The sequence below is a fragment of the Natrix helvetica genome (assembly GCF_964273705.1).
Source record: "Natrix helvetica genome assembly, chromosome: Z".
NCBI lineage: Eukaryota > Metazoa > Chordata > Lepidosauria > Squamata > Natricidae > Natrix > Natrix helvetica.
In genome coordinates this window covers 39,732,498-39,750,745 of record NC_138554.1, presented here as the reverse complement: position 1 = coordinate 39,750,745, position 18,248 = coordinate 39,732,498, and the positions used below count along the sequence as shown (strand labels likewise).

The following is an 18,248-nucleotide window of genomic DNA, read 5'->3' as shown; positions in this document are numbered from 1 at the left end:
AATTTAGTTTCCTGATCAGAGTCAAAAGCCCCCATTTGACATTTTGCCTCTTGCCTTAAATTAGTGCATATGTCTTACAAATAAAGAAAAGGCTATAAAAAGCCACTGTCAGGTAGAACAGAAAGCTTAATCATTCCTTACTTATTACCAGAGGAAACAGCAATACACTATTTTAATTTAGTTTAATTTAGTTTTAATTTTTAATTTTGAAATGTTACGACACACCTTGTTTTATGGATGGCTTTTCCCTGGAGAACATTCCTCTAACTTATTAAAATTAGTCTTCCCACTTGGCCTGCTTCTATTACATCTGTAATTTAGCTTAGCAATTCTCCACCAATCTAACTAAATATTATGAACCCGTAAGACAGATATATCTTTCTGCCCATGTTGTTCTAAATGCATCTCAGTATCCAAAGGCTAACAAACAACAAACATGGTTACATACACGTTCACCAGCAGGTCCAGGCAATCCAGAAGGTCCTGGCTCACCACGGGATCCTCTCTTGCCTTCCTCACCAGGTGGACCAGAGGGGCCTTGGACACCAGCGGGACCCTAGAAGATAAAGTGAAGGATATAAATAAATTTGCAGGAGAGGTAAAATAAAAGCACAAGAGAAATAAAAGCACACATCGTTTAGGTGAAATACTTACAGCTTCACCTTTAGCTCCAGCATCTCCTTTGTTTCCAGGAGCACCAGGTTCACCCTAAAGTTATTAAGAAAAGAAAAAAAAATACAGTAACATATCTCATTCAGTACAAAATTGCAACAGTAGATTTGTCTTTTTCTATATCTCACTACAGAATAAGGCAATGTTCTATTATTTATTTAAGTACTTATTAATTATGCAATATAAGGAAAACAACTGGAAAACATTTATAAAGAATTGGTAATGTGGAAGAGAACTAGGGATCTGTGAAGATACTTTCCACCATGCTTCAGTTGATATAAGCAACTTATGAGAAGTAGAAATCTGTGAGATTTGTGAGGAATAAAACTTTAGTAAATAATTTTGAAATGGTTATCTTTAAAGCCCACATGTCCATACCATCATATTCCATGTTTTTATAACTATCCCATCTGGTCAACAGATCAGTTTATTCTGAAATGCTGCACATTTTAAAATTCAAAAAGCAATGTATATCCTGATTGAGTAATGATATGGTAGAATGGATCCTTTATCTCTTTTAGTGGCCAAAGAAGTTGAGATTTATGTTAATATGCTGTTCTACTGCCCATTTATCACAGAATGGGCACCTGATGGATCTAGATGTTACTCTGCACAATAGACTTAAAACCAGACACATCTGAAATCCATGTGGTCCAACCTAGTGCTCTCTAAGAAGACTGGACTGTCAGGCATATGATTCTCATTATTGGCCAATATATAATTCAATATAGTCAGGTGACACCAGTTGATAAGATTAAAGGTGAAGAGCAATTGGGTGGCACTTACGCTATTACCCTTGGGACCGGGAGCACCAGTGGGACCTTGTGGGCCAGCTGCTCCACGAGCACCGGGGAAGCCAGGAGCACCAGCAATACCAGGAGCACCCTAGAAGAGAAAGCGAAGAGGTTGAGAGAAGTGGCAAATGAAGACAATGACGTGAATAAAGAGAGTTCTTGGGATTAGAAGATACTTACAGGTGCACCTTTGGCACCAGGTTGACCATCAGAACCAGGATTTCCCTAAAGCAGAGGAAAAAAATACAAATAATTACTATATTAGTTCACTGATTGTTTAAGTCACATCTTCTGTCTCCTGTGCTGGCACACCATGTAATAAACTACCTTCAACCTTCATCATTAATCTTGAAGCACTCTCCAAGAAATAAGTGAATACATGCATTTAAGAGTGCTATAAAAATTAAGAAGGGAATAATTTTTTAAATAAATCAGAAGCATGGGGTGGGGGGTGGGGGGGAAATTGGTAATTCTTACAGCAGGGCCAGCAGCGCCAGCAGGACCAGCAGCACCAGGCTCTCCACGAGCACCTTGTGCGCCTTCACCACCACGAGCGCCTTGAGGACCAGTTTCACCCTGTGCAAGAAGAGAGTGAAGATTCATAAGTGTGCAGGCCTCCCTAGGTTGATGCACATCTTTCTCCCTGGTCAATCTCCTTAGTCTCTCCAAGGCAAATTTATCTCCTGGTTGGTTGTATTATAACACTATCCTAGTTCATCAGACTTCATGTCCTGCCAATCCCACCCAGATACCATGAGGTCCTACTCGAGTCACACATTGCAGACTTTCAATTATTCAACTGATATCTAAAGCTTGATGTAGTAGTTTATGCAGTTGTTTCCTTCTTAAGGCAAATACTGAAATAAGCCATAATAATGCCAGCTTCCCACCTCTGGTCCCTAAACCTTATCTTTTCTTAGTCCAGCAATCCCTTTTCTGTATCTAAACCTGGGCTTATATTATATTGGTCATCCCTCCTGATTCCTAAACAAGGAATTCTTGAAGCTTCTCAGTATTTTTAGCAAACTAGAATGGAGAGAGCTTAAAGCGGGAACTTTTCCAAGTTCAGGCATATCATTTCTGTCCATGCATTTATCCTCCAGGGAATGTTTTGTTGCCCACTTGCTAAGAAACAGTAAGGGAGAGATTGATGCCTTCCTCTGTAAAGAAACCCGAGGGACAACTATCCCCAATCTAATTTAAAAAATCAGCAGCCAAATTGAACAATGTTAATGCTTTCATAACACAAATACATTGCAATGGCAAGTTGGTCATTCAAGGCCAGTTAGAGTCACTGTGAAACAGGAGATGGACAGCAGACAAATTCAATAATAATAATCATCTTTACCTTAGGACCGGCAGGACCAGGGAATCCAGGGGGACCAGCTGGACCAGTGGGACCCTATTAAAAAGAGAAGAGATTATAGAGCATTTTCATACTGTCCCTAATTAATAGTTCTTAATACTGCCAGATCTGCATTAACTCTGGCCTTTGAAATAAGGGGGAAAAAACTGACTCAAGGCAAACTAGAGAGAAAAGGATATCCTCATTTAAGGGCAGAAAGCTTGAAAGATTAGTCTTCATCTTCTAGATGAAGACTAATCTTCATCTCTTCTCTAGAGAAAAGGATCTCCAATCATTCAATATGAGAAGCAAATGAGAGGGACACTTACTGTGGGACCAGCACCTCCAGCAGCACCATCGTTACCACGAGCACCCTGTAATGCAAAAGAGGAGAAAGGGCATTTGAATGACCTACAAAATTACACAAGGCATGAAAGTGAATACTTGAATTGAGTCCATAAAATGCTATGAATACGTAGCAATTTAAAAGTTGAGAGGAATGCACTCACAGCTGGGCCAGCAGGGCCTGGACGTCCTCTCTCACCAGGAAGACCACGTGGGCCCTAATTAGAAGAAACAGAGTGGGGAGGGGAATCAGTTAAAAGGTACTTTGACTGGATCTCATTCTTATATCTTTATCCTTTCCATTAATTTTTAATTACATTTAGCATTTATCATACTCTTTCAAAATCATCCTGTTTCTCAATCTAAGGAACTTTAAGATGCATGGACTCCAACTCCCAGAATTCCCCAGCTAGTGTGACTAGCTGGGGAATTCTGGGAGTTGAAGTCCACTCATCTTAAAGTTACTAAAATTGAGAAATACCAATCTACCATATTCTTCTAAAAGTTGTCATGTCTTAAGTAAGTTTTAGAAGTTCGCCCATTTACTGGAAAGCCATAGGGGTTGTAGAAAGCTATAGGAATTATACTGTCCTATATCTAGGACTTAACACTTATTTTTAAGACCTCTCTTTTCCTAGATATATGATGTGGTCCTTTTTCCTTATTATGTTTTCCTGTTGGTATGGATTTACTTATAAATATATTTAAAAGCAAATGAAATGTCACTGTAGACTCTATTAATATTTGCCCTATTCAAGTACTACTAACATCTAGTTCTATTATGAATTTAGCATTCTTTCCATTTGATACAGTCCCTGGCATTCTTAATATCAAGTGTTTTTCCTTTATATAGGAGGTTCATTTAAGGTTGGATTTAGAAAGGACTTTTGCATGCTCTTTTGGGTTTGCCTTCTATTAACAGTAATGTGGAAGTAGATTATCTTATTTGGTATCTTTGGCCAGAGTACAAAAGGAAGTCTATACTGGACATTTTTAGATAAGGTAGCCCCATAATTCTTATTATACTTTCTATTCCACTATTATCTTCTCTGTCTGGGGGTCAACACTAGATAGGCCCCACCTGGATATCAGCTCCACATGAAGGCTAAAATTACTTTCACAGAGATGGCATGTACTTTGAATCTCGCAAGTTTGATTATTCTACCCCTCTCCTCCTTTTTATACCCCAGTGAATTAGGAAGGCATCTGCCTGAGTCACTTCTGAATGTTATCCCACTGAACTGGACTTTAAAAATATTTCAGATCCTTTTGCTTAGGTAACAATTCCTGGACATCTCTGTAAAGACCATCTTCCTTCCTCTCTACAGTGCTACAATAAGTCATCACTTTTCTGGGGTTTCAACAGATATTCTTGCTATTTCTTATAGATTTTGCTCCAGACAGCCAATTTGGCACAATATGCATTGCATCAAAGTACTATAATGCAATTAGATTTTTTTCCCCTCCATGGCAAAATAAGTTGCTTTCATTGATGGTACAATTTAAACAAATCTATTGTCCATCTAAATGACTCCATTGGTACATAGCCTATATTTCTTAGAGCAATGGATCAAAGAAGGGTGAAAATATATACTTACTACTTGTCCGGGAGCACCGTTTTCACCAGGGCTACCAGGCTCACCCTAGAAGGGGGAAAAAGAAGAAATGACAACGCAAGTTGTTAAAGTGAACGGAGGTGGAATTTTGTATCAAATAAAGGGATGTACTTAAAATGGACACTTACCTTGGGGCCTGCAGGACCAGAATCACCTTTAGCACCGTCAAGACCACTGAATCCCTAAAGAAGATAGGGATAATATGTATTTATTATTAAGTGTATAATAAGAAACCTGAAGAACAGGGACATTAGAAAACAAGTCAAAATGTTCAAAGTTACAACAGCACTTGTGACTTATGACTGTTTTTCACACTTATGACTATTTGCAGCATTCTCATGGTCATGTGATCAGAAGTGAGATGTGCTTGGCAATTGACTCATATGGTTGCAATGTGTCACGTAATCATCTTTTGCGACCTTCTGACAAGTAAACTTAATGGGGAAGCCAGATTCACTTAGCAGCTATGTTATTAACTTAACAACTGCAGTGTTAACAGTGGTGGAAAGAAAGGTCATAAAATAGGGCAAAATTCACTTAATAAATATTTCCCTTTGTAACAAATAGTTTGGGCTCAATTGTGGTCTTAAGTCAAGACCTATCTATATTACATTAGAAATATTATTTAAATGAGTTACAGGAGCAAAATGCTAAATGACTTTGAGTATTCTGAGCCCCAGGATGGATAGGAATCACAAAGATATACAATATCCAATTTTTAGAAATTAGCTAGATGTTTTTTCCCCAAAAGAATATATTTAGTCTGCTTGTGTTTCATATACCTTTTAAAATAAGGGACATAGGAAATTATGAAGTTGTAGTATATTCCTAGGTTCACTTGACTGTGTGGTCTATATTTGTGGCCATATTGAATGCCAGGAATTATGGAGTGAACACTTTCTGACAATGCCTACAAGCACTATTAACATTTTGAAAAATCCAATTCCTAAAAATCTTCCGAAGACATGCATACACAATCTAAATTGTAATCTAGCTTTGGCAGTCTTTGAATTGTAGAATTTGTGAATTGTGTTGGATGTTGAATGATTGAAGTGTGCTTACTCTGTGTCCCTTCATGCCTGGGAGGCCAGCAGTTCCGGGAAGGCCACGGGCACCCTGGAAGAAATAAGCCAGACATTCTTGAGAATAAAAGAATTATGACAAATCACTTTTCAGCATGTGGCCTTAGCCAGGTCCCCATTTCATGACGATCCTCCCACCATTACAGTTATTTATGACAATGAACTGAAAAAAGGTGTTTTTTTTTTAATTTCTTATTTAGAAATCAGACATTGCTACCAAAGCCATTTCAGTACTTGAGCTTATCCACTCTAACCCAACCTTTCAATTGTCCTGATACATATATGTGAGATTCTAATTTTTTTTCACAACCATCTTACTGTTAAAGCTTTGAATTACCCCATCCTATGATCAAAAATAAATTTGTTTTTGAGCAGATGGACAATGCATGATTCATCATAAGAAAACAATTGCTGGCTAACTAACCCATCATTCCCTCCTACATATATGGCAAGACATCTTACCTGTGGGCCAGAAGGACCACGCTCACCAGGACGGCCAGGTTTTCCAGCTTCACCCTTGGAGAAAGAAGGTGGGGGAAAAAAAAAACTAAGCTAAAACAGCAATAATTCAGAAATCAGAGAGGTTTGGGGTTTTTTTTTTTTTTGGAAAAGGACCTAAATTCTCTCATCTGCAAAAGAGATCTTTACAATTTTTAGAAGCCAGTCAAAAGTTATGGCCTGAAACCTGAGAACTACGATCTTGATAATCTAAGCAGAATGTTAGAAGAAAAAATAGTGTGCAATAATTAAGAAGATCTACCTTGTTATCTGAACTCTACAAATACTGGTTGAGGAATTAGCACCTTAAGCTGCCCCTTGGATGGTTTAATGGTGTATTTTTTTAAATATAAGATTTATGGCAAGATCAAGGTTGTAGTAAAATTAATAATTATCTTTTGGAGATCTGCCATTCACTGCAGTCTATAATAGGAAGACCAAAGAGAACAAGAGAAATTTTTCAAGAAGAGAAGCACGATCCTCCAACTCATTTTTGCTATTGTTTCTACTGCTAGACTTGCATGTTTCAGAAGACAAGACAGGGCTGATACATCGTGAATTAGTTCCCTCAAACCTGTAGATTCAGAGAAGCCTTTTCGTTTGTCAGATTTGCTTGCAAGGTGTGTATTCTATCTGTGGATAATTAGAGGGGGAAAATGGGGGTTTCCCCCTCCCCAAAGAATGATATAGTCACTTACATCATCTCCATTCTTGCCAGGGGGACCGGCTGGACCACGAGGACCCATTGGACCCTACATAATTTATTGGGGGAGAAAACAAAGGCATTAAAATTTGAACAAATACATCTGTGCTCCCACTTATAATCTTGCTGATATCTAAGACTGGAACAGAAGCCTGTCTACAGCGTGTTTACGTTCAAAGACTATTCTAGGTAATGAAAAATAAATTTAAAAAAGATAACTGGAAGGGGGGAAAAAAGACTGTTCTGGCTGGCTGTGCTCCCCACATCCACCCCCCCCAAAGGCAACCCCCCCCCCCACCATCAGGCAATACTCACAGAAGAACCAGGCTCGCCAGGCTCGCCAGGGGGACCTTGGAAACCTTGGGGGCCCTGGAAATTTAAAACAGGGACATATATGTTAAAAAGAAAGCAATTCCAGAGAACACCCCTATTTGTTTTGGGCTGCATTATGGAGGGTCCATAAACATTTTCTGCCATGTCCCAAATATATTTTTTGAAAAGGCAGCTGGACTTTCTTTGTTTTAGCTTTAGCTTCTTGGATGAGAAGCAAAATAATCTTCAAGGAAAGAGGCAAAGTCCAGCTGCATTTTGAAAAACACCTTTGGGACAACCATGACCTGGAGACTGAGAATCTCCATAGACACTTTCAGCCATGGGTCTTTCATTTTCATTGCTGACTCCTGCCTTCACATCTTTTAGCCCTGCAGTTTGCCTGGCCTGAAACAATTGCTTTCGTCAGTGAAGCTGACTGTTTTCCCACACAGTTAATTTACTGAATTTCTGTACGCTCCATTTTCATTATTCTAGTATAGACTGCAAATCTCTGTTAGGGATATGTTGACCCAAAGATCACTGAGGCCGAATGATTGATTGTGCAGCAAATTTAAAAAAAAGAAGCAAAATATGATGTCTGTGAGGAAATATAGAGCAGATGAAAGAGGAATTACATCCTCCTATTATATTAGGGTTAGGCTTAGTGAAGAAGGAATGGATTTAAGAAAATCTTGTTTGTTTATTTATCTACAATAAGCAAGTTCTGCAAAGCAAATGATGATTCTAGTTTGTTTCTCTGAATGAATGCATATTGTGCATTCCTAACTTTAAAATTTTACAAGGAAGGTGGCATCTCCAATATTGCAGATGGAAATGCATATAACTTGTCTTCCTTCCCTTGTTTTCAACTTTCAGGGTTGTCTGCAAAGTTTGCAAATAATAGTAGGCCTTCCACAAAAAATTGCTACTAACACCTTTGCACTAAAAAAGCCTCCTCCAGTTCTGTGTGGGATTCTGCACAATTTATGCATCTTTGTACTAATTTTTGAATAAGTGTGGCTGATATTCATTAATAACTGAGCAGAGCATAAAATTCTTGTTGTCTGCAACATGATAATCCTCACTTTTACAAAGTCTCTGCTCTTTAAAATTGAGGGAGGAATAAAGATTTTGAAACGTTCCCCTTGAAAGTAGTACCAAATTTACATTATCTTTGTTATATAAAGTTCATTCTTAAGAAGAGAGAGAATACTTACAGGAGCACCAGGGGGTCCGGGAAGACCACGGGGACCAGCTGGACCCTAAACATCGCCAAGAAATAAATAGTCAGCTTAAACTAAATTGGTACAATTTCTCCTTCACCTCAGTGGGTATTTATATTCTTGAATCTATATAATCATCATATTGCCTTGATCTTGTTTGATCATTTTGAAACTTTCATTAACCATACATTGTAGAACTGTTTTGTTGAGGAAGTCTGGCCTTGTATCATTTTCAAGGTTAACTTTCTTCAGTCTTTTCCTATCTCAGGGCCCAACTTTAATTTCTACATTGGCTTTCAAAATGCATTTTATAATTGCTATGTTAACAGTGACATGTAATTTGCAATCCCTCTAGTGACGGGTGAGTTGCCATTAGCTTTTTTCTTAAGGTGAAGCATAAAGCAAAATGGCCATTCCCTCTTGAGTGAAACATCTGAACAGTGCTTTATTCTTTTCAGAAGCTAAACGTAGGTTGTACATTTCTGCTTCCCCTAAAACTGTACTAAAGGATGAATTTAAGCCATGTTTCAATTACTTTTTATTACAAAAAAAAATGTGTAGCTATAATAATCACAGCTTAAATTCAAGCTATTGTCCTTAACTTGCAATTCTCCATTCAATTAAGAAGACAATGTAATTATAATCTTTAAGAAGCCATTGTAACATTATGGTCTTAAACTCCACTGATTGCAATGACCTGCTTTTTGTAACTAAAGTGCCTCTGCTAGTTGTATAAAGTTTTATCCTAAATCACACACGCTATCACTATGGGCCTTAATTAAATGAGTGAATACCCATTCCTTGAATTTCCTGTCTAACTCCACTGCTTTTCTGCAGTACTTTTTTCCCTACAAAACAAACCACACAAAGGGAACCTTTGCTTTTTCACTGAACTCTTGTGATGACACTTGTGTCTATATCTCCACAGATTCACCTTCTGGTCTTAAGCCAGGGGTGTCCAAAGTTGAGAACTTTAAGACTTGTGGACTTCAACTCCCAGAATTCCCCAGCCAGCTGGCTGGGGAATTCTGGGAGTTGAAGTCCACAAGTCTTAAAGTTCCCAAGTTTGGACACCCCCTGTCTTAAGCATTATCGAATCAAGAAGAGTCGACGTTTACATCATATAACTTAAAGTATATATCTATTATTAGATTTCAGTGTTTTGCTACTACTATTATTACTACTACTACTTCTTCATCCTTTTCCTCAGCAATCCCTTCCCTTCAACCAGCATTTTTTCCCCAGGCCTTACCATTGGGCCAGGAACAGCTAGGCCGGAAACACCAGATTTATCATCATAACCGTAAGACATCTGAGAAGCAAAGTTCTAGAAAAGGAAAGAATGAAAGGAGAATTTGTGAACAGGTACTTAAACACAAATGCCACATAACTAGATGGAATAACCAAATTAATGTTGCTTACTCCATTAAGGCCCATGGGACCAGGGGGGCCTGGAGGTCCAGGAAGACCAGGTTGTCCGGGGATGCCATTTCTGCCAGCGGGGCCTGGAAGTCCCTGAAAATAAATATAGCAAGAAGTCAGGTATTACTATTATGAAAGTATATTTTCATTTATTGGCATGATTAGAACTTGTTGAAAATTCCCTGCAAAATTTGGGTGGGGGGGGGGACACTTGTTCCCCATAAACCTTAAAAAAAAAAAACCTACAATTAGGATGGGAAACTTTTTCAAGTATGAATTGTGTATCCCTGATAAAGGGGTCATGTGTCTTTTTTAAAAAGTTAAACATTAAAGCTGACGTGTAAGTTTTAATTTCGGTGCTATTTTATCTTACTGTTATTTTGGAAAGTTATAGCAAATCAATGAAATTGGGGTGTGCTTCCCATTGGATGAGGTGCAACAAATGTAGCCATTGAATATTTATGGGCAGAATAGCACGTGTTTGTAATACAAATCGTAAAATTATAGCAAATGTGTATGAGCAATTATAGGATAGATCAGCAATCTCCCATATTAAATCACAGCATTACCAAAAAAAAATATTTTTTTTGTGCTTTTGAACATGGCTTTTATATTTTTATCTTTAAATTTGAACTACAATCAGCCAAACATGTGTGTGTGTATACTAACCCTATCTCCTCTGGGGCCTGGTTCTCCTTTAGGACCCTGCCAAATAAAAGGAAAAAAATAAATAAAGGGATTATTCATACTGCTACAGGAATAATAATAATAAAAAAGACATAGCTAAAAAAATGAATTTTGGATTGCAAAAATATAATTTACCTCTAAACCGGTGACATCTGGGTAAGCAGGGACAGAATCTTGAATGCAAAATGTAAAAGAGTATTAAGAACCAGAAATTGTGACCACCCAAATAGTTTCATTGTTTTTAATAAGCTTCTAAATTTCTCCTGCCTATCATGAGGTTTTTTTTAATGCAATGGAGTTTATGGGTTAAACATGCTTATCACAGTCTTCAGCTAGATGAATCCAGTTAATTTCAGAAGATAATAGAACATTGACACTCGTGTCATTAGTGGCCTAATTAGAAAATGCCATGTATGATTGTTAATGCCAAGCAGATTTCAAATTGCACACATTTCAGACAAATACAGTACTATCCATTTGCCTTTCCATGTTATGCTGTTTTGCTATGCGATAAAGCTTTGATATGGTAGCCTGAAAGCCTCCAAACATTACTCAAATCTTGCCTAACTCCATAGATATTATCTCCCTTGACAGTTTCCTCCCTGCCTGCAAATGATTTTCATAAATATTTATATTAAACCCAAATGTTTAGATTGAAATGGAAAGAGATCAGAAAGAAAGAGGCCTTGCTTAAGAACAATGATTTGCCATTAGTATTTAGAATGAAAACTCAGTATTAAGTGACTATAGAGGTGACAAATGGATTGATGGATAAATAAATTGTTAAATGTTTAATATAGGCATGGCTGATTAGTTTTAAAATTAGACTTTTTTTAAACAAGCGAATAAGGAAGTGAAAGTAAATTTAAGTAGTTTAAGTTAAGGTGGATGGTTTTGTGTAAAATGGACTAATGATAGATAACTACCAGAGGATATGAGAATGTATGAGTGACAGTTCTGCCTGTCAGAAGAAGTGGACAATTAGGATGGGATGATAGAGTGGACAGGAAGGAGATAAACTATAGCTCATACCAGATCCAGGACAAACTGCACAACATTCGCCTGGAGGGACTACAGCATTGGGGCAGTCTGACACATCTGAGCATACAATGATATCACACTGTGGGGTACCATAGTCACACAGGCACAACACACACTTTTCAGGCCTCCAAAGTGATTTGTCTTGGTAGATTTTTCCATTGTGTGTGCAGCTTCCAGGTTCGACTGTAGAATATAAAGATAAGATGAAGATGAAGAGAAAGAGAAGATGGAAAAGAGGCAAGATGCAGATGCGAACAACTGTTCATTGGGCCAAGCGCTAGCAAGAGCAGGAAAATGGGAGACATTTTAAGAACAGTGTCATTTGAACAACACATGAGTGTTTTGGTGTTTTTTATCAGCATTTGCTTTCTTTTCTTGCACTGTTCTGGCTTGATTCTCTGTGGGGCTTTTTAAACCTCATCTGCTTTTCATCAAGCACAATTCTATGACACAGGAAACGAGCTCACTCCACAGTAACTCTTTCGAGTCGCTTTGGAATTTAAACAAAACCTCTAGCCAGTTGTTACATCCAATTTGTAACCTCAGCATTTTGGCACTGAAGCCAAACCAAACACAAGGCAAGGAAAAATAAATTAATATTTTGAAACAAGAAAGAGATGGGGAAGAAGAAGAAAGAGAAACAAAAATGGCATCTGAATTGAATGATGATTCATGAATGGGGAAGAAATTGTTTCTTATCAATCATGTGTGCTTTTGGAAAATTGAATCAAAGGAATTTTGGGGAGGAGACATGGCATGCGTGAGCCAATGCAAGGCAATTTCCACCAGGCAGGTGCAATGGACGAAATATTTTGCTAGCTCTTTGCATGATAAATGGAGGAGATCTAGCTAGGCCAAGAGTAGTAATTAAAGGAGAAAACCAAAATAAAGAATTTTTCTAATATATGTCATTTCAAAAAGTAAAGAATACCATAATTATAAATCTTGATACCTAGCTAGGTGCTTTTAAAATTGAGTACTTCCTTTTAAAAGAGTGTATAGTTTCAATGCTAGGCTCCCCAAACCAGAAAAATATTTATTTCACTTTGCGCCAATGGATGGGAAATGACAAGATGAAAATAAGTACTTTCTGGGAATATTTTTTTTAAAATAAAAGCAAGAAAAGAAAAAGATCCTTAGAGATTTAGGAAAATAAAATTTTCCTGAGCATTGCAATAAAAGTGCAAACTATCCACAAGATGGCAGCAAAATATCCACAATTTGAAATCAGACGTCATCAAAGTTCTCTGCTAAGGCATCTCAGTTTTCTTTCCTTCCAAAGTGGGCAGGGGTGGTGTTCAACAGGCATATTTAACCCTTGACTCCAGAAGGAGTCTCACTTTGATTGATGTCGATTCCTTTCAAGGCCATCCCCACAACCCAGTTGGAAGGCTACCTCGGAATGGCTCAGTAGCCAAAAGCAAAAGAGAATTTCTTCATGGCCACTAGATGTCACCACTGGATATTTTTGACTAGAGGGGGGTAAGTCACTCTAAAACATTCGCAGTCCAGAAGGCTTTGTCTGTGAAATGATGTCTAGACTTTTGTGCTTTATAGATTGCTGAAACATTTTCCTTATGAATCATTATGAAGCTTCCCCCACCACCCACCCACTTAATAGGTTTGTGATGGCTTCTGCAGGCTTCTTTGGCAAGTCACTACAATAGGCTTACTTTCTGTACTTCTTCTGGCTCATGATCTTTGTGTCTTAGTTTTATAAGCAACTTTCCAATGACTTTTCCATCATTTGCTGAATACCTGTTTCTGTCCATCCCCAATGACAGCCCACTCCCTTTCCCTCTCCTAACATCTGATTTACTGAACTTGGCAAGACAGCGCTAGGCTTTGAATTGGTCCAACTTGTTTCTTTTCCCCAAGGTAAGGAAAAAAGAGGGGGGGGGGCTAGGAAAAAAAACCCACAATGCCCAAGGCTATCCACAGCTGCTTAAGTTTACTTTTCAAAAAGTTCATGTTCTCTGTTAAATACTGCACTATCGTGGATATAAAAGAAGTCAGGTGGAATAACATTTTATTTTTCAGCCTTCCAAAAGTTCTTTCCCTGCATTCAAGGCAAGCTTAAAAACTTTTGGAAGGTCAAGGACATGTACTGATCTTCCCCTCTTAACAATAACAACAGCCTCAGAATTTTATTAGCATGTGTACTTTATTTGCCCAGATGTATTTGTCTTTCAAGTTATACCACATATAACAATAATTTCAGTTGCAGCAAAGCATGACGAAATGTTAACATCTCTTCATGCTTTGCCACTCCAAGCTTGGTCTCCTATTTTGTAGGGAGGGTTGACTCTTGCGCTGTGTTTCCTGATTTTAAATGATTTGCGAGGGGAGCAGATAAGGAGGCAGCTTTATGTTCAACACAAAACAGTTAAAGAATAAGAGAAAATGCACTCCCCTCTCAGGATATGATAAAAGTTGCCACTTAATTTATACAGAGAGTGAAAGAAAATAAAGCACTGTACATACCATCTTCTTCATCTTGGCCTTTGGTGAGTAGAACAGTTGCTGCTATCAAAAGCAGTAACCGGGAATCCACAAAGCTGAACATGTCTAAATATTAGACATGAAGACTCTTTGTATCCTAGGTTCTGCTTTAGTGTCCAGTCATACAGGGACGGTCTGCTTTATCTAGTTCCACTCCAGACCCCAGCAGAAACTTCCTACTGACTCTGTCAAGTTTTTAGGTTCCCTATTTATATGATCCAATGCCCGAGAGGTGGATCCCTTCTTCGCTTGCTCCTTAGTGTTGGAGGGGGAGATTTTGGGCCAGCCTCTCAGCCAATCAGCAATTGCAGTCTGCCCTCAGACACGCACACCACACACAGACACACACACACACACACACACGCATGCACCCACTCCCAAAAAGTTGAGAAGCAAAGCCAAGCCCCTTTCTATCCAGTCTCAAAAGAATGGACCATGTTCGCCTCCAAACTAGTTTTCATTTGGCAGTGCACTTTTCAAGAAGAGGGAGGACTAGAAGGGGTATGAACTGAGGGAATATACATAGGGGAAAGAAAGATGCAAGTTCCTTTGGCAAAGTAGGAGCTACAGAAAAGTTCAGAAGAAGCATTTTGCAAAAATTGAATATCCAAAGGAACGCAGTTACAGAAAACTGTACGCTGGAATTTGGAACTTCTGCATGATCTAATAAAGCATCTGTGAAGGTGGGGCACCAGAGGGTGATATAGAGCAAAGCATGCATTTCTTACTAAATAACTTTTCTTCTTAAAATATGAACAAAGCAAACTTTTAGAGATCATGGGAACTTTCATAAATATCCATTAATTTTAGTTATGCTGAGATTGGCTTAAGTTTGGATGACTGTTTTTTTCCCCTTCCTTCCTCCCCTTCTATCTCCATCTCAGAGTGTTGGAATAATTTATTTAATTATTTAGATTAAAAAATAGATATAAATGTTTTTTAAATTTTTTTACATTAAAATAGATATAAATGTAGGGACAGTGAAAAAAAGTGATTAAAAGGTGCCACTCCAGTTTGTCTTGCTTGGAGAACATACTAAAGAAATAGGGAGAGATTGCAAAATTAATAATAATAATAAAAAAGTAGAAAGGCAATGTGATGAGATATTCCTATGATTTAGCAGCTTCTTCTGTCCTGAAGGACTCTGATATATGTATTGAGTTCTTTGACCCACCAATAGTTCCTTATCCTCTTCTTTATTCCTATTGATGGAAACTGCATGTATGAATTGCTCTGCACACAAAGCTCAGAGTCCAGATATCTGTACTTATTACTTATTGCAACGGACACTTTTGCACTTTATTTTCAACACATTGTCCTGGACATTTTATAGAAATCAGTAATACATAAATCTGGGAAAGATTGTATATAAATATCACCTCAACTGAAACTTTCATTTAAATAAATAAAATACATCAGTACCGAAATATTTCTGTGTCATATTCTGTTCTTTAGCCTCTAAATATTGCAGCTATGTATATATGGAGTGGTATCTACATATCTGTTTTGTTTCTCTAAACAGTATTATATAGATTAATCCTGTCAGTATGTCAAAATGTGTACTGTCAGAATAGACTGCAGCATGTGAATTTAACACGAATAAACCCATTTCAAAGTACTTTAAAGTTAAATTTGTTTTTTTTCCCAATTGAGAATAAAATGTTTCCTCATGACACAGCCCATTATTTTATTATTACATATGTGACTAAAATATCGAAAAATTCAGTTTTTCAACCCTTTCCATTATTTTATTGCTCACTTCTTCTGCAAAATTTAAATGGAAGTTGCAAAGATTTCTTGTAACAACAGCAACAAGCATTTCAAAATCCACAGAGAAAAATGTAACAATAAGTTTTTATGATTTATTATTAGACCCATTGTAGCTTTTTGTTTAAACTCTTTAGGCATCTTCTTTCTTTTTTTTTTTTGTAATAAAAAAAAGGTTATTGGCAAGGATCCATAAGTGTTGAAAAGCACAAGAGCCACGTTGGTTGGAAAAAGAAGCACCATTGTAACAACAGCACATAAGACACAGCACCATTTTTAGAAGCTGCAATTACGGGTGTGTTTAAATGTGTGTGTGTCTTTACCAGCTATGGTAAACCATACCTTTCAACTCCTGGACTCTAAAATGAGGGTCGGGAAGCTTCTAAATGAGGGACATCCTGAGACAAAGCATTTTAGAATGAAAGACCTCAGGAGAGTTAACTTCCCATAGAGAAATAAACATGCAAAGAATGTACCTCTGAAGAAGTTGGAGAGCTAAATGCATTTTTTTAAAAAAAATGTTGCTTTAGAAATTTACGATTTAAGATGGATCTGTGACATAGGTTACTAGCATCCTAAAACATGATAAGCGCCTGCCAGTCATACATTGCATTCAACAAAAGATATCGGAATTCCAAGTGGTCTGGAATTCACTCTTTGAGAGGCAGAACAAAAAAATCCCTCATACTTGCTGGAGATCAGGTCGCTTGCATATTTAATAAATACATTAATGAACTAGCTTCAGCTGTATTGGCATTTGATCCTAGCCATGAAAACAAAATGATGTATATTGTGATGTCATGATGCAAGCGTTATGATAGCTCATTTTGTCATTTGTCCCACTTCCCTTGCCTGCCCCTGAGAACACCGATGCTCAGCTGGCAAATTCTGGAGAAATCATGCCAAAAATCAGGGACATTAAAAAGCTGAATGAGACTCTATAGAACATGGAGCTTCATCAATGATATTAATCAGAGTGCCTTGGATGAACTGAATCTAGGTTTTTCAGTGCTTATAACTATGCACAATGCAAAATAATAATATACATCAAAGTGTACACAACAACGCACTAAAACCAACTAAGACCACACCTAAAACACTTACTAATAAGAATGGTTTATAACATTTAAAAAATATTAAGACCTATATGTAAAATAGGTCTATTTTAGATTAAGATCTATATCTAAAATGAAATGAATATTAAATACTATTAAGACCTATATCTAAAATAAATACTTCAACCACAAAAAATATTTAAATCACAAAGCCCACAAAAAAGAAATGTAACACATTTAAAATTTTTTTTGATGAAACTACAAGTATATTCCCAGTAGAAGAGTTGATTTCAGAATAGATTACTAATGAGAATACTTTTTAAATATTATAACCTTTTATAATTTGATATCTGGACTACAATCCCCATTCTCTCCACTTGCTATTGTTGTGCTCACGGATACAATATAAATGTATTTTTTTAAAAAAATTATAAGACAATATTATTTTATGAGCTGCCCAGGTTTGTGGTTACAATATGAGTGGCTACATGTCTTCAAGTCAAATCAGATCAGATCAAATCAAATCAAAAGACTGATTTGTAGTTAGATTTTCAAGTAATTTGGTACCAATGGACAGAATTTGGTCCTTTTTTGGTCTCCTGTGCTTCTCTTTGAAGTTTTCCTCCAATATGCAAAATATTTCTGGATAGCTTTTGAAATAGCAAAATTATTTAAAAATTCAGACATATCCTCCCCAAAGTTAGAGAGAAACAACAATCAAACTTTCACCTTATACCATCTCTTCATCTGGCTTCATGTTTCATTGTGGCCAATGAAAATTTGCATAAGAATACAAAGGACTGGGAAATATTGCTGATGAATATATCATATAGCTGAACTATCATGGCACACTATTTCTAGAGAAGAAAGAGTTAATAATTTTCAACTTATAATAATGTTTTGTATAATGAATAACTACCCTGTTTCCCCAATAATAAGACCTCCCCAGATAATAAGCCCAATTAGGCTTTTGAGCGCATGTGCTAAATAAAATAAGCCCTCCCCAAAAATATTGCAACAAAGCAGCAGCTATGAGGTGACCATGCACGCCGCCACCTGCATCTCAAAAATAATAAAATCTTCCCAAAAATAAGGCCAAGTGCATATTTCAGGGGTCAAAAGAAAATAAGACCCTGTCTTATTTTTGGGGAAACATGGTAGTGAACAATGTGCTTGGTGTTACT

At 37.2% G+C, this 18,248-nt stretch overlaps 1 protein-coding gene across 1 annotated transcript in view; it reads right to left on the bottom strand.

Moving 5' to 3' along the window:
* COL1A1 (collagen type I alpha 1 chain) overlaps positions 1-14,431 on the bottom strand; it is a 38,940-nt gene extending 24,509 nt beyond the window's left edge. The window contains exons 1-20 of the mRNA XM_081969713.1: positions 14,225-14,431; positions 10,835-10,872; positions 10,682-10,717; positions 10,013-10,105; positions 9,843-9,917; positions 8,585-8,629; positions 7,371-7,424; positions 7,051-7,104; positions 6,317-6,370; positions 5,835-5,888; positions 4,901-4,954; positions 4,755-4,799; positions 3,321-3,374; positions 3,141-3,185; positions 2,815-2,868; positions 1,944-2,042; positions 1,647-1,691; positions 1,459-1,557; positions 655-708; positions 449-556 (exon numbers count right to left, since the gene is read on the bottom strand). Of these exons, the coding sequence (XP_081825839.1) occupies positions 449-556; positions 655-708; positions 1,459-1,557; positions 1,647-1,691; positions 1,944-2,042; positions 2,815-2,868; positions 3,141-3,185; positions 3,321-3,374; positions 4,755-4,799; positions 4,901-4,954; positions 5,835-5,888; positions 6,317-6,370; positions 7,051-7,104; positions 7,371-7,424; positions 8,585-8,629; positions 9,843-9,917; positions 10,013-10,105; positions 10,682-10,717; positions 10,835-10,872; positions 14,225-14,306 (1,242 nt within the window). The 5' untranslated portion in view covers positions 14,307-14,431. The remainder of the gene's footprint in view (positions 1-448; positions 557-654; positions 709-1,458; positions 1,558-1,646; positions 1,692-1,943; positions 2,043-2,814; positions 2,869-3,140; positions 3,186-3,320; positions 3,375-4,754; positions 4,800-4,900; positions 4,955-5,834; positions 5,889-6,316; positions 6,371-7,050; positions 7,105-7,370; positions 7,425-8,584; positions 8,630-9,842; positions 9,918-10,012; positions 10,106-10,681; positions 10,718-10,834; positions 10,873-14,224) is intronic.
* Positions 14,432-18,248: the final 3,817 nt, after the last annotated feature.